The sequence below is a fragment of the Buteo buteo genome, chromosome 23 (genome assembly GCF_964188355.1).
Source record: "Buteo buteo chromosome 23, bButBut1.hap1.1, whole genome shotgun sequence".
NCBI lineage: Eukaryota > Metazoa > Chordata > Aves > Accipitriformes > Accipitridae > Buteo > Buteo buteo.
This window is the reverse complement of record NC_134193.1, coordinates 19,956,403-19,973,083: the sequence shown is the minus strand read 5'-3', so window position 1 is coordinate 19,973,083 and position 16,681 is coordinate 19,956,403. Positions and strand designations below refer to the sequence as shown.

Below are 16,681 nucleotides of genomic sequence, written 5' to 3'. Positions count from 1 at the left end.
CAGCACTGAATTTGCAGTGGCACAGTTCCTGTGCAAGGTGTTAAGAGAAAGGGGATACATTTGACTTGCACTGTATTAGCTTTTGCTGGAGTCTCTGCAGCTTAATTTACAGGTGGTGGTGAGCTGCCAGGCAGGAGGCATCTCCAGCTCACTTGCTTTCTCATAGAAAGTCATGGAGAGATTTTTTTGTTTGTTTTGTTTTTTTCTCCAGAGCTGTGGGTCAGATCAGTTCTAGGCTTTTGATTGAGACACTAATAAAACAAACAAGTCAAACGAGGCCCAGCTGGGGAGAAGATGCTGGACAAAAAGCAGCTGAACAATGAAAATAACTCTAGTTTGCCTTGTATGCTGTGAAAGCCTCGTTCTACCCAACGCTTTACATATTCTCTTCATGCTAAGGCACATTCCTCTCCCCTTCTCATTATAGCCTCCCACTTTGTCTTGCTGTTTCTTTATTTCCAGAAGAGCTTTAGTCACACTAAGGAAGCCCAATACTTTGTATAAAACAGCCATTCACAGTTTTTCTTCTAGGTTGTTTGCCCAAACTCACCTAGACCATAGGAAAGAAATACCCAGGATCTGGTCTCTAAATTTAATCACAGCCAACACTTCTTTTTTAGCCATTTTTATTTTTACCAGTCGCACATAAACACGGTATTTAAGGACCCAGGAGAAGCATTGCTTTGAGAGATAATAATAGAGCAGGATGCATCCCAACCAAAGCCGTAGCGTCTTGCAGAGAGCAAACGGTGTGATCACGGCGTGGACCAAACTGGGAGCGGTACACGACAGAGCTGTGCCTCCAGCCCGGGGCTGCTGATCCTGACCCCTTCCCCACCAGTTCCCAGGAGGAGCAGGAACGTGCCGGTCACCAGTGGTGCATCCCCAGGGTCGAAGCACAACTAAGAAGAAGCTGCTTTTTGGAAAAACCGTTTTGCACCACACCGGGGTGGGTGCAGCCGGGTTGGCAGATGGTGAGCCCGTGTCCCCGTGGACCGGCTGCTCCCACGCATCCCTGGCCAGGAGGCACCAGCACCAGCGCTTCATCCCGTGCGAGCGATGGTTGCGTGAGGCTGCGCTCCCTGCGGCCTCCCGTCCTACGGGTAACCTCGTGGTGGACTCTCAGGTGGCTAATATATGGTTGAGCTTACGCTCTTTTTCCTGCCCCGCTGCCTACTCTTACAAATCGCGTAGGAATATGCTTTTTTAGGGACAGCCGCTGCTTTACCAGCTGAAGCAAGCCAAGGGACTCCAAGATAAAAGACAGGGAGCCAACAGACACGCAGCTAGCATGAGGACCTGGGCCCCTTCCTCTAGAACAGGGCTAAAAAATAAACCAAGAAGGAATATTTCCCCTTTTACCGGCAGAAATCAAGTCACAGAGCAATTCATGTTTTACCTTAGGAAACAGCCAGGAAGCAAGCGTAAACATCCTTGTGCCTGGGTCAGCTCTGGTAACTGGATGGGAAAAACTCTTCAGGCTTCACCTTCTTTCTCAATACACAGAAGTGCATAAATCCCAGCCTAGTTAAGCACCTGCCTGTTAGAAAAAAAAATCACAGGCAGAGCAAAGCAGACACTAATAGCCTTACAGCTACCCTTCCCCTGCCCAGGCTGGCTCAGCTACTTTTAAAGGTCATTGGAAACACAATTGGGCTCAGCTGCGCTTGGTTAACTCTCACTCCCCGAGTTATACCAGGACCAGCGTGGGTGCTGAGCTCCATCCAGCAGAGCCCCCGAGGTGTGCGTGGGTTTGGGTTGAGCTGTCCCATCTTCACCCTGTCCTCAGAGCAAAACTGAACTGTCTTGTGTGCTCAAAGCCTGTTTTGATAATCTGCTGCTTTCTGTTGTGGATCTTCCAAAAATTACCTTCTGTGTTTCACCTGGCAGACAGAGTTACTGCATTGGAGGTCTAGCACCAAATCGTGGCCTTTCCGATACACGAAAAGAGGTGAAAAATATGGTATGGCTCCTGTGTCTGGCAGCTCCAAAACCAGTCAAATCCTCACTCACATCTCTGCTTTTTCCTAACAGCAGATCAAAGCTCCTCTGGGCAGTGAGACCCTGAGGCATTTGCTGAAAGTGTTTGCTGCAGCCAGCAATGATCCAGTGCAAATCACAACTGGCAAGTCAGCACAGAAGAGGTTAGTGTCACCTTGAAGCGTCATCAGGATCTAAGTTAGATCTTTCTAGCTAGGTCTAAGCAATTAAAGGGATTTTCCCCCTAGTTTCTCCCTGCAGCTGTAGTACCTCTGCATTTCTGGGGTCCATTTGGATGAAGATTTGGCCATAATACCCCAAGATTTCCCCAAACTACTCCTACAAGTTAATTATACATTTAGACTAAAGGACTTTGGCTCCTTACCTGAACATCTCAATCCAAGATCTACCACTCATTGCAGCTAAAGAATGAAGGGAAGAGGCTGACGGGACACAGAGCTTGGTGCGGTCATTGCAAAGCTTTGTGCACAGAGGTGGGTTTGCGCACGCGTGTGTGTGTTTGCACTGTACGTACCTGCCGTGTTGCAAGTAAGGACACGTTTTCAAGGTGCAGGCATCTTCTTAAACCTGTAAACCAGCAGCGCCAATCATCAAATGATCTTTGCAAGAAGCCCCTGAGAACCAGAGTGATGCGAATCCGGCAGGAGCGGCTGGCGTGAGCAGGCAGATACATGCAATTCCTTACAGCGGTTTCCAGAGGAGCTGTCGTCATCCTGCACATCCCTGGAGTGAAACCCGCCGGAGGGAAGGAGGAGAGGACGAGCAAAGCGTCCCCTACGTTCTTCCCCCAGCACGTCCATGCAGCAGCGCCCTGGGACCGAGACGTGAGTTTGGGGGCGGAGGAGCTCACCGAGAACGTGGAGAAATGGTTTGGTTCCTGAATTCGTCTCGGGGCGAGAAGGTCGGCCAGAGCAAAGGCTGCCGTGCCAAGCGAAGACTCCTCGGGTGCCGCTGCCGCCGCAGTGGAGAAGGTGGAGAGCTGGCGGCCGCCTGATCTTCTCGTCCAGCTCCCAGCCACTGAAACCCCCCCGTTGGATTTTTACACTGTTGGGTTGATTGGAGCTTCTCACTGAGAAAAAAAAAAAGATTCCAGGCCTGGAAGTTCTCTCTCTGATGGGTTTGGTTTATTATTTTACAGTATCTATTACCTTTAAGCACTTTCACCGCTCCTCTGATGAACTCTTCAGGCTCCACCGAGCAGAGGGGTCGTGGGGAAATCACGCTGCAATCAACTTCAAGAAGACATTCACATCACGTTGGTTTAGGTGGAAACAGTAAACTTGATTTATTGAAAAAAATCTATTACATTTATTCCTTTATTACACAGGTTTAAAATATTTAAAAATAGCTCTTATGGGCATTACACTTAAATTTTATGACATGTTTATTGGACTTTGAAGAAATGTACAATATGTCATCTGACACTATATTTTAAAAAGGGCCTTATGTACTAAAATTTTTTTCCATAGGTTTTATTTTTCTTATCAACATTTGTTCAAGTCATATATATTAAGGGAGGAGGGAAATAAAATTACACAAAAAGAATGTCTGCAAATACAAGTAGTAATTTTATTGCAATATACCGTAGCTAAGTGGTCTGGGGAAATCGGAACAGTTTGGAGCTCAGTACAATTACAACACTGTGGAATTCAACAGAGGAATTTTTTTTTCTTAAAGCAAAGAAATAAAAGGAAAAATAAAAGAAAAAAGCTCCCTTGATGAAAATTTGTAACAGAATCACATGACCTAGACAGACGCACACGTGTGTACATACATCAATATATGGCTTTTCTGTTGCAGAGAGGAATGTGCAACCTTTTCTGACCTTCCCACTGTTCCTGTACAAGAGGCTCTTGCCAAGGTGACTGAGAAACTGAATTCTCCTATATATTATTATATACTCCTTTTCACTGCTTCGCTGCCGGAGTCTGCAGTTTTTAGGGTAGCACCTTTTTTTTTTTTCTTTATTCCCCAAGTGGAAAAAAAAAAAATATACGAGAGAACACAACAGAAGAAGGGAGACGGATGGACATGGCTCTCCCAGACCGAAAAGCACCGCGCGGCATCGCCGCTCCCTCCAGCATGGCTTCGCCTCCCTTCCTTGGACGCTGCTGCTCTCTGCTTGGGAAGGAGGGGGGAAAAGACATCATATATAGGCTTTTCTTCACAGTAAATGTGATGTCTTTTCCTTTATGGTGAAAGACCCCCCTTGGCTCAAGCATTGCTGTAATAATACTCCAGGCCAAATAATAATAAAAAAACACCCTCCAACATCTATTTTCCAGCCAAGAGATCTAAACGAGGAAAACGGCCAGGGAGAAAACAAACAAATAAACAAACAAACAAACAGAAAAAGAAGATGGTGTCTGCAGGTTGCGAGCCGAAAACGCTGCATGGAAAAAAAAAAAAAAAAAGCCATCCTGGCAGAGCCACCGTGGGAAGACCAAGAAAATTGCAGACTCCCGGGAGCGCTCGGCGGGCAGGCACCCACACGGCTTCAGCATCACGTCAGGACATCTAACAAATACATAAATTAGCACCACAAACATTCAGCGACTGAGTACAATCTGGTATGGTTACCACCGTACAAAATGCATGAATAGTCTTGGAAAAAAAAAAGAAAAAAGATGTAAGCATATTTAATACTTCTTCTACATGGACCGTATAAGCTACTGCAATACAATTAAGGAAAAGAGCGGGTCTTCTACATAAAAATATGAAGGTGGCATGCATTTATAATCAAAGACTGTAGCAAAAGCCTGCAGTCTGTGTTGAAAGTGGCTAAAAAGCAAAGGCTGGTGGGAGATTGGCCAATGGCAGGGTATCACCAGTGTTGTATTAAAGTTATTCAAATAGATAGCACCACAGAGACATGTAAAAATAAAAAGCACCTTTTTTTTTTTCCTTTTTTTTATACCTCATATTCAGAGAGGACAAATGGATTTCCCCTGCCACTGCAATCTGCCGCTGGGAATGGATTTTTTTTTTTTAATTATTATTATTTTAAAAGAATGCTGAAGGAAAAAAAGGAGAATTAATTTAAAACATTTTTGTTAAGGCAAGCAAGTGTATAAAAAGGCAGAGACTCAAAGCGGATCCTCCTTTTAGGTCAGGGTATTGTAGAAATCTTGTTAAAAAGCGGCTTTAATTTCCTTATTTTGAAATGAATCATTCCAAAAGGCATCTGTGGCTCGGGAGGCTGCTTTGCCACTCATTGGACCCTCATCCTGCAAAGACTCGTGCCTGGGCATAACTCCAAGCCCCTCCACATCCAGGCTTGGGGTTGGGAAGGGGCAGGAGCGGTGAGGATGTGAGCCGCCGTCTTCATTCCCAGGTGGATGCTTGGCTGGGATGGTGGTGGGAAGGGTGGTGGTTTTAACACAGACAGGGTCACATGCATGTTTTGAAGCCAGAAACATTTAAACATTTAAAATAATATACAATACAAATATTTACTTACAAACATACAAAAATATAAGCACCTTTAATACATGGGAAAGAGATGCCCAGTGTGAATTTTAGCGATCAAATTCATGGGGTTAAATTTTGTAAAATGTAGAATTCCGCGATTCGATGGAGATTTTAAAAATTCTGGAAGCGGCCATGATTTCTACTTGCTAGAGCCGATCTAAATCTCATGGAAGTCAACGAAATGCCTCCGATGAGCTTGAGCGGGGTTTGGATTGGAGCCAGGACTGCCGGGACTTCAACGTCAAGCTGAACACAGGAGTTTCAAGTTTTTTCCATTTTTTCCTTAAAAACAAACAAACAATAATCTATAGACAAGCGCTTGGTATCGCTTCGTGGCAAGAAGAAGAAGAAGAAGTCTTTGATGGCGGTGGGGTCTGCTGGGTGGCCGTGGAGCAGCAGCGGTGGGAGCAGCGATGACGGCGGCACGGGGACAGGTCTCGGGGCCACGCATGCGGCGGTCGGTCATGCGATTCTGCGTCTGTCGCGGGAACGGTCCTCTCGGTCGGCGGTTCGGTACGTGTGGGTGCGGTGGCGCAGAGGAATTCGGGCAAAACGAGGAACAAAACAAAACGGAAAAAAATAACCCATCACTGTCCAGTTTCAGAACGTGCATGTGACAAGGAATTCTTTTTTTCTTTTTTTTTAATTAATTAAATGGCGCAATGAGGTTACGAGGTTGCTCATTTGGAGACTAGTTTTCAGGTGGCTCTTAGCCCATGAAGCAAGCCGGTCCCACCTCGAATCCAAATTTCTGTGACGCTTCTCCGAAGTCATTGAACATGATGTCGACTATAGGTACTTGCTCTACTTTGGGCGTGTTGATTTCCAGGATAGTCTTCTGATAGCCCTTCCTTGCCTGATGGGGAGAAGAGGGAGAGAGAGGAGCTCTGATGATGCCTCCAACCCAACAAGAGCAAGTCATCACGAACGAGCATTCACCAGTCAGCTGGGAATACGGTGATGATCTTGCCCAGGCATCTTCTGAGCTTAATTAGAGGCAACCAGCACCAAACCCCTCTACATTTACCCTGCAGATCGAGCAGACGTGCTCTCAAGTGGGATGCTGACCACTAAGCAACCCCCTGGGAGACGACTGTCCTGAGCCTAGATTTTGGAGCAGAAGCAGCTGCTGCCATGCAGATTAAAAGACGCTAACTCTGCTGTTAGATCTCAGAGCTGGAACAGGAGCCTGGTAAAATTGCTGTGGCTGTGGTATAGCTGTTTTGCCTCCTCGAGGACACGCATGGGTTGCTGAGCAAATGCGAGTGATTTAATTTGAATATATTAGTTTGGCTATTATCCGAGCACTACTGAAAAGATCACATTTAAAGTTTGATGGAATTCACAAGGTGATGTTGTCTTTTTATCGTGCCTGGTGGCCATACAGTTATTTCCAAAATATAAATAATTATTAGAGGAGCAGAAGTGCACCCGAGGGCATACAAAGCTGCACAAACAAGTGAATTTATGGAGCAGTTTTTGGCTCTACCTTACCCTCCGATTTGTGTGTCTCAGAAGAATAGGCTATATCACAGCTACTGATAAAGGGCTGTAAGATCAGGAAAAACACATTCAAATAATGGCCTGAACATTAGCCCTGGAGATCCGCCGGCGCCGGCTGCAGCAGCCTTCATCACCACCAGAGCACGGGTCCTACTGGGACCTCTGCAGCAACGCTGCGTCGGGCAGCCCAACCTCATTTTTCACATGGTAGGGCTCAATCTTAAATATCCTGCCTGTGGTTTAAGGAGGATGACCTACCGGGGTACCAGAGACGGTACTGAAGTACAGAAGACGCAGAGCCTTTTTCTGCAAGGCTGCGGTAAGCTCCCTTAGCATATTTTACCTCCTTTTTACAAGCCTGCAGAAACAGCTCTAGCAGAGAGGAAGAACTGGGACATACTGGTTTGGAAGCGATGCCCAAAGCTCTGAGCCAGGAGATGACATCTCTGTGTCCCACCATCGCACTGGGGCTCGTTCAGCCTCTCCTGATGCTCCTGCACCGCGGGCGCCTGTTGCTCCCACTGCTTTAGTTTTTGCCACAGTCATTTATCTGCGACCCTGACACTGGCTGTGCTAACAGCCGCCTGCGAGAAGCAACCAAGCAAATAAACTCGGAGGAGCTACAATCCTCTTTCCATGCAAATATCTCTCGTTAGGGAGAGGAATGCAGGGCACCGGAGCCAAATCGCTTAAACCAAAAGGGTTTTCAGCAGGCACATCTGCTTTAAAATGTGCAGCGTGCGATCTTGCAGCATCCCTGAGACTTAAGAAAGGAAAGGGAGGGGAAGGCACTTTTTACTAAGGACACATTGCGTTAGCAGGAGATATGAAGTACTTAAGGATAAACTTCCCCACGCAGTTTCTGAGTCTTTCCAGAAGCAGGATGGATGCCCTTTCCCTCTCTGCAAGAGTGTTAAAAGAAGTGATTCTAATCTGATTTTTCTCGTCGCTCCTACAGTAAAAAACGTGCGTGTGCCAGAACAGAACCGCTTTCATCTCAGATTATGTGGAGGGCTCTTTCCATCAAAGCTCTCACTCTTTCCGTCCCGTGGGCTTCAAGCAGAGGGTGAGAATTATTCGTGCTTTTGCACCAGCAAGCTGGGTCTCAAAATAAATGCAAGCAGCACCTGCTTTGCCAAACTTTCGGTTCCCGAGGGCAGATTTGTTAGAGCTCCGTCCTGAACGAGGCACCCAACAGAAGGAGGCAGAAGCAAAGGGAGGATGCTGGGCCCCTTTGGAAATTCCAGCTGCCGCTCTTAGCCACAGCGAAGGCGAAGAGCGAGCCGGCTGCGTGGGAGAAGAGGGCTGCAGCGTAACGCCTGCCTCCGCACGCCGGGCAAAAAAGTCACGGGGAACAAAGCTAGAGAGAAAGATGCTAAAAGCTGCATTTGAACCGCAAGCGGGGACGCAAACCTCTGTCTCCTGCATCCCAGGGCTGTGACTACTTGTCTCACTTGGGTTTGTCCTTTCCTAAGGGCACAGGCAGCTCCCCGTGAGGGACAGGGGAGCTTGCAAGGATGGAGAAAACCAAAGCGCTGTGCTGGGGCTCCTCTGGCCGCTCAAGGGATGCCAGGCCAGAGCTGGGCGCTGCAGCCAGCCCTGGGGCGATGCAGCGATGCACCCCCATGCACCCCTCCTGGGGCTGCACGCAGCAGCGTGCCGCAAAAAACCAAACCCAACCGACCCAATGCCAAACCCTTAGTGCTTTGCCTCCAAGATTTCTTGAAAGCACTTAAAAAAAATTATCAAAGCCTGCAAAACTTAATATGAAACCGGGTGTCATCACTTGTCTCTCCCCGTGTGAGTAAACAGAGTAAGAGCAAAGGCAAGGAGGGGACATTTAAAAGCAACTGGTGGTTTTAGGCAGATCCCTTCCTTTATGCACAGCCAGCAATAAAGCAAATTAATCTGGTTCCTAGAGGTGCTGCAGCTTCCCCTGACCTTGAGTGGAATCATGTCTTCCCAGCACAGGGAAGAGCGAACTTGATGCCTCCCATGCAGGGGACGATCCTCAAGGCAACTACATCAGCAGGCACGGAAAATCTGGAGGCGATTTGCTCCGAGACAGACGATGCTGGACAACCAGGGGAGGGGGACAGACACCTCCAGCCCCGACCCGTTTTGCAGGGACTGGCCAAGACCAGCTCTGCCCACGTACCGCGCAGCCGTCGAGGGCGGCTCGGATGTAAGGGTTGTTGTCGTAGGACATCTCCTCGTCGTTGGAGCCCAGGAAGCGGATCGCCTTATCGTAGCTGTCGGTGGTGGCGTCGTGCCAGGCTACGGACTGGTAGCAGTTGTAAGTGATGTTCTGGTGGGCCGAGGCGCTCAGGAGCCGGAGGAAAGTCATCTGCACCACTCCGATGGGGTTCCCGTCTGAATCCACGTAGGAGAGCTATGAGAAGCAAAGAAGGGGGAAACACTGGGCAGTGAGGGGCAATGCAACGAGTTTGGGGGGGTCTGAGGACCACCAGTCTCACTCATCTTTATTACCCTGGACGTGGGGCTCGGTCTTGCCACCCCACCGGGGTGCAGACACTGCTCCTGCCACGCTACGGGCACGGGGCTGCTCTGGTTCTCCTGCAGCCAGGGCATGGCTACTGAGGGCAGTTTATTTCTCTTGCTGGTTGTGAGCTAAAAAAATAAGGCTACTGCAGGGTAGGAAGAGAAAGGAAGGGGGATTTCAGCCCTGGTTGGAAAGAAGTGCAGTGCTAAGCAAATTTAGGGATGTATTTCTCAAGTTTAAATCAATACTGAGCATACTTCTCCAGCTTTTAAAGAGGAGAAAAAGCAGATTTCTGCAAGGGTTTGAGGCTTTATTCTTCTGTCCTATTTGAGATGATTTTCTGAGTGCTGTGGGTATTTTGTTCTGTACACACTGGGGTATTTCCCATTCATTTTTCCTGGGCACCAACACACTGGCTTTTAAGCAATCTTTGCACTTCACCTGCAGCAATCCTGTTTCTGTTGATAAGGACTCGGTGCTGCCCTGGTCGGCAAGGCTACGCTCAGCTAAAGGCAAAATGCTTTTGCTGCTCTTAGGGCACGTCATGAAACACAGAGCTGCACTGGCACAGGGATTTGCTCCATTCTGCACATCAGGCTCCTTTTCTCCCTTGGAGGAGAATGGTGTCTAGAAATATATTTCTGCAAAACACAATTTATTGAAACCCATTTCCAGCACTTAGGGGTTTCAAGACTTTCTGGGACTTTCTCTTTTACCCCACCAAGGAAGCAAACACCCAGCGGGACAGCTAGTTTGCGTGTATAAACTAACTGTACTTCAAGGTGACATCCCCAGCCATGGCCAAGCTACTAGAGCTGCTGCTCCTTACTGTCCTCTATGGACAGTGCGTTTCTTTAGAAATGACCAGGAGAAAAATACAGGCACACAAACAGCGTAGTGTTCTTCGAGGTACCACGAAACATCGGTGCAAGCTGCAAACAGTAGAAGAGATTTACAACCAGACAATAAAATCATGAGTAAAAAGATAATAAAACTAAATAAGTATACCAACCGGTTGTCAGGATACCGTTGCGCTGTCCTCCTGAGAGTTAAATATGACTGACCATGAGAGAGCCACACATGCCAGGAGGAGAGCTACCAGAAAACCACCAGGACGTGGAAGGAGAGAGACACAAAATGCCGACTACTTGGCACGCACCCAATGACAGGTGATCTGCACTACTGCTCTGCAGGACCCGCTTCTCTTATTTGTTCTTATTTCAAATCAGTGCTTAGTTTGGGAGCCTGACTGCTTGTTACAGGGTCTCGGTTGCTGTTCTGCCTCCGCAGATTACAGGAAGACCTGTCCCAGCTTTACAACTGGAGCCACTGGGAACTGGTTGTGTGCATAAGGCTTGCTTGTGGGAACACAGTTTTGCAAATATCCATCCTTTTCTGTTTTCTCTGTGATGGTATTTCCCTGTGGCAGATGCCATATGGCTATGAAGGATAATAGGACAGGACGGGTGGCAGGCCTTGTTAGAGCTACTGGGAATTGTGTGTAACACACACAGAAGAAAAGCATGGGTCCAGAAGAAAACATCTGCAACCTTTTTATCCAATAAATGCAGTTTGGCTGCATCATGAGAAATGGTAAGAAATCAGCTCCAAGTACTCTGTGTCATTGATTAATGAGGGTGCGGAAGCATCAGAACAAGATGGTTTCTTCTTATTTCATATTTACTATGTTGTTCTTACTTTAGATAGCCCCAGAAGAAAGGCAACCATCTTCATGGCTGCGCACCTCGTGCAAGCACTGAGATTCATACGGAGCCCCCTGACACACATCAGCAGCCCGTGTTCTTGGCAGTGCTGAGCAGCCGGGTGGAAATCTTCCCCTCGGCTTTGGGGATCCCCGTGGGCTCAGCCCCCCCAAGAGACCGTGCTTGGGCTGCATGGAAGGACACCAGGGACCTTCTCTGTGGAGTAACAGGAGCAAAGCTGCACCCAGAGGGGAACTCAAAGTCATTCATCCCACCCATCTACGCAAAGATTTCAAGTGATTTTGGGTCCAGGCAAATGTCTCCCCAGTTTACCAATCTCATGGTTCCAAGTACTGACTGGGGCGAAATTAGAGGTACTTTTAAAAAAAAAATAAATCCAACTTTACTTTATGGCTTGTGTGTTTAACAGTTTTGTTGTTTGCTTAGGCAGATCTTCTACGTGCTGGTGGCTTTTTTCCAAACAGAAAATGCAGGGCAGGTAAAAAAGCAAGAAAACGGCAAGACAGAAAAAGATGGAACAAAGGGCTCAAAGTAGCACTGAAATTCCTATTTAAAAAAAATGGGCCCTAAGCTCTAGGTTGGCAATTCAGCCTCTAACACAGCTGATAAACAGACTGGGGGAAAAAAAAGCAAAGCAGAGAAGATGGAGAAATGGAGGTACTCATAATATTAAACGATGAAATGCTCTCTAATTAAGCTATGAGTAGTTGCCCTCCAAGGAGCTACGAGGCTGAAGCCTTGGCTTTACGGCCTTATTTGATAATGCAGAAAAGCTGCAGAAGCCATATCCTTCTTGTGGGCAGAATCAGAGCAAAACGTGTTTAGTGGCAATGAAATGCGGCTTAGGAAAACAACACGGTGATTTTCTTTGTTGTTTGCCTTTTAAGGTGGAAGTTTGGGGCACTGCAAGAAACCTCTGCCCTGGGGAGAGGATGACTGCACAAGGCAGCTCAGCACGGTATGTCAGAGCATCTCCTGCTTTCAGGGCCGGGTCGGTTTTATCCGCTGAATATTTCCTTCTTCCCTAATTCTCCTGATTTGACTGAGCTCATTATCTGCATCCTGCTAATCCTACAAGAATTGATATACATGCGGGAGATTTGTGTTGCTTACGGAGACCTAGCTTACACTAATCTGTTGCTGCTCTGACATCCCTGACCAGGGCTCGGGCTCTGTGGGAGCAATCTATCCACAACATGAATGTCCTGTTACAGGACAAAATACCAGAGTTTTTCTCTGTTTTACATGTTGCTGTCTTGCTTGGTGCCATCAAACACTGTTTGACCTTACGACAGTTCTTGTCCCTTGAAAAAAAATCCTTAATTGTGACTAAGTCAAATTCCTGTCCACCAGGCTTGGCAAACGCACGTGCCTTGAAATCTTCCTTTAAACCAATGACTTCATGTCTCCCAAGCTCCAGAGGCGGCACAGGAGCCCCTGATGTGGCTCATCTCCAGTGTCTCATCTCTGCAGCGTCCCCCAGCACATCCGCGTGTCGCCTTTAACGCTGGGGAAAGCTCATTAGCTGCTCCTAGGTTTCCACTCAAGCAGACTGGAAAAAAGCGTCCCCATGGGGTTTTGTTTCTTTTTTCAGTATTCCACCTTAAATGTTTTTACTGCGACTCGTGACGGCTATTAGTCCAGCATGCAGAATGCAACAGATCTGGCCATACCAAAGCAGATGACGCGCTCTGATTCAGACTAGAGGGCCAAGGTTAGCCACTTACCAAAGACCCCCGCTTGTATTGACTATACCATGTGGAAGGCTGTTCTTTGGGCCAACGAGCCATTTTACTCTGTAAAATATGACACGGGTTAAAGAAAACAGAAAGCACCAAGATGCATCTTACCAGTTTACCGCGCTTGAATTCACTGAACCAGGAGCCTGGGTTTTCCTTTGGCCAAGAAGTAATTCTAGCCTAGTTTGTGGACGGCAAGGAGGAAAGAGAGAAAGAAGAAAAAAAAAAAAGAAATAAAAAAAGTTACATTCAGTTCCATAAGCAGAGTCTGCATGTCTTATTGAAACTGCCCAACTTCCTTTAAAATGTTTTCTTAATCTTTATACACCAGTTACAAGACCAGTTGGCAGAGCCTTAAGGTGCCAGCAGCCTCTTAAGCAGAACAGGATGGCACGGTGCTATCCTGGGTGCCCAGCGCTGCCTTGGCACCAGCCTCCTTTGCTAAGGGCTAATGATTTCTGCCTCCTAGAGACTTCGGATGCAAAACCAGCAGTGCAGTCTATCGGCAGGGGAGATAAAAGGGAAGATAGAGAGGAGGAAAGGAAATATCAATGGTAAAAAGTGCATTGATCTTCATGGGAGGGCTGAGGTGGAAAAAACAATGCTGATAACAGAGAAGGCTGCTGTCAGTCTAACGCCAAATCCAGATGCTGTGGGGCTGGGAAAAGCAATAAATGTGATTAAGGAAAAGTCTCTGCCTGCCTCCTGCGTTTGTGCAGCAATAAGGTATGGCACAGGCAGCGCATCCTCCGCAGTCGGTGCTGGACCATCGCACACGACGGAGCTCCAACTACCTGGAGCGATGCAGGGGGTGACCTTGACAAGAAATGAGCTGTCGGAGCATCCTTTATGGCAGCCCCGTCTAAGCAGCTGAATCATTCTTTCTGAGTCAGAGCCCAAGAAAGAAGCGTGGCTGCTGTCTGCTCCCTTACCCTCCCACAAGCTCCCTCACTTCTGCCGTAAATCTCCCCAAAAACAATAGCCAAGCTCTAAGCAGGTGTCTTGGGATTGTCCTTTCCTTTCCAGTACGTGAACCATAAAGCAAGTCAGTGTGTTTCTGCTGGGTTAAGGATGGACTAAAAGGGGATATGGCTTAAACTCTGCTGTGGCTTATAATAAAACCACTCAGCCAATACTTAATGCTGGTGTGGTAGCTGTTTTCGTTCCTCCACATGGAAAAAGAGCAGGCTGAAGCGTTTTCTTATTTACGACAGTATTGCAAAGGTGCAGCACAATTTGCATTTGAGGAGCATCGCAGCGGTCAGAAAAGCAGCTCCACAGTGGACAAGACGGGGCCAAAGAGCCACTCGCAGAATCAATGTGGCAAGAGTCTGAGCAACTGTAAGAACATAGGCAGACTCTGCTTTTTTAAGCTGTCAACATTTTGAGGAGAGCCATGGCAAGTTAATGCCAAGGAGAAGAAATCCATCTCCTATTTAAACAGCCCTAACAAAAACTCAAGGAAGATTTACGTTGCATGTTATTTGTTCTGTGCTGGCACATATTTCTGGCGGAAGAAATTCAGCAAGGCTTTCGCTGGAGTGAACAGCTTTTTCTGCATCTTAACCCAGCTGGAGCACAACTGTGATACTGAAAGAACTCCCCCAGGCCACTTTGCAAGAGTTTCTGCTTGGCCAGTGCAAGAGCTGGTCCCCAGGCATCGGGGAGAGCAGCTCTGGAAAACAGAGTGCATGGGTACAGGACAAAAATTATGAGTATGGTTGAGCTAGGCACATCATTACACAACTGACTTAATCAACCTTGTGCATCCATGCCAGGAAGAACGCTGAGGCTAGTTGCAATCATTTAGGATCATTCACCCACAAAAAAACACCAGGAAAAAATGACAGGAGATAAACATTCATCTCATCTGCCTGAAGACACACTAAGGGTAGAGGAATCAGTGGTGCTTATGCATGCAGACAGCAGAGCAGCAGCCCGGCTGCAGGAAGGAAGACAAGGAATGAGTTAAATGAAGCTCACGGGGAGCTGCAGCTCCTGCGCCAGCACACACCTCTGCCTTCGTAAAGCAAAGTAAAAAAAAATTATTTTATTATGCCTGGGAAATCATCAAAGACTTGTCCCAAATCACAGTTTAAATCTGACTTACTCAAAGAAATTCTCTTTGTAAACATATTCTTTTGTATTCCTTACTATTTTAGAAGCCAAACTTGTGTAACAAAGAAAGGTTCTGTATCTTTAATCCTTGCTTCCTATTGTTCAATTGTCCTGAAATTGACTGTCTATGAATATTCATATTAGGAAACAATCTCTTATCACCATGATATGGGAGAAGGGGGAAGTTTTGTGGACTTACTCCTTCAGATTTCTTATCAGGGAAGATGCAAGTCTCTCCACCAGCTGTGAAATTACAGTAAACTTTGAAAGAGTCCCTGGAACATCCTTGGTTAGGATCAACCCAATATTCACCTGGATGCACGAGAGGAAAGAGAAGGGAAGAAAGAATCAGCACTGTGAAAGAAGGACGATGGGCACTTCAGCAACTGTCTTGCCCGGGATGTTTCATCTCTGTCATAGGCTACTATTTATATGTATTTTGTGGAAAACTGGTTATGTTCTGATTCCACATAATACTGTGGCACCTTACGGGAATAGCTATTTTTCATCATACATCCCCGTTCCTAGAATAGAATATTTCAGTTGGAAGGGACCTACAACGATCATCTAGGGCAACTCTTCTCTACGTATTCCTTCTCTGTCAGTCACATTCCTTGTGGGGCACCAGGGCCAGGGACTCCCCAAATTACTTCTCTTCCTGCACTCGCTTGTATTCACTGCGTGGAGCTAGGAAACCCACAGTATTTTCCCCGCACCCCCTCTGTCCCGGGACACACCGTCTGGGAAATCGGGGTGACAGAGCTGCAGATCCTTGCAGGTACGTGCTGGGTTGTGTTGAGTGCCCAACGGATGCTTCATTTGCTCAATTTCCAGTTTCAAGGAATTCAGCGAGCCGAAAATTTCCTCCATGCCATCTGCATAGTCCATGTAGTTGTCGGCATTGCCATCGTCCACCAGCTGGCTGGCATCAATATTTCGCCTGGTCCTCTTGGAAGACTGGATGGGCAGTGGCTGGATGACTTCTCCAGGAGGACCCTGATTTGTGGCGAAAGAAGACACCACTTCTTACTGCATTGGCAGTGGGGAAGAGGGGGAAGAGATGGCCAAAGCAGCCACCAGCATTGAGAAACAGCATCACGAGATACACAGTAGACATGTAAAACACCCGTGATGGTACTGATAAAACCCCTGGCTACTAGGCTTGAACACTGGGTCCATCTTCTCTTGCCATCTTCCCATTAGTAACTTCTCCCTTCACATCCTGCTTTCTTCCCCAGCATCTCTAAGAGATGCCAATCCTTTGCTAGGACTCCTGAGATGCCTAATCTTTGTCCAGGAATCTTCCACTTCCTCACTTTACAACACGCATTAAATCTGAACCTCATTTCACACTTCATGTAATGGGTTCTACTTACAGGAGGCCCAGGGGGCCCAGGAAGACCTGATTCACCCTTTGGACCAGTTGGACCCTGGGTGGAAAAACAAGGGAAAAACATGAGTCACTCAAGAAAAAGCACTCGTCACATATCACATCCCAAACATGATTTCTTGTAATGGTCTCTTGTGGCAAAAAACTTTCTCCCTGTCCCTTCAGGCACACAAGAGGAGTCTCCCTGCACCCTCCCAAGAAAATATTTATTTTGGTTATTTTCGATGCTTAG

The 16,681-nt window shown here is 47.1% G+C and overlaps 1 protein-coding gene across 2 annotated transcripts in view; it reads right to left on the bottom strand.

The window, feature by feature from the left end:
* Positions 1-3,285: 3,285 nt before the first annotated feature.
* Positions 3,286-16,681, bottom strand: part of COL5A1 (collagen type V alpha 1 chain) — a 158,797-nt gene continuing 145,401 nt past the window's right edge. The window contains exons 61-66 of one of the 2 annotated variants that reach the window (XM_075055860.1): positions 16,436-16,489; positions 15,797-16,055; positions 15,259-15,371; positions 13,053-13,121; positions 9,134-9,367; positions 3,286-6,328 (exon numbers count right to left, since the gene is read on the bottom strand). In XM_075055860.1, the coding sequence (XP_074911961.1) occupies positions 6,182-6,328; positions 9,134-9,367; positions 13,053-13,121; positions 15,259-15,371; positions 15,797-16,055; positions 16,436-16,489 (876 nt within the window). In that variant the 3' untranslated portion in view covers positions 3,286-6,181. Of the gene's footprint in view, positions 6,329-9,133; positions 9,368-12,929; positions 12,999-13,052; positions 13,122-15,258; positions 15,372-15,796; positions 16,056-16,435; positions 16,490-16,681 lie in introns of both variants that reach the window. The other variant, XM_075055862.1, reaches the window with a different exon arrangement.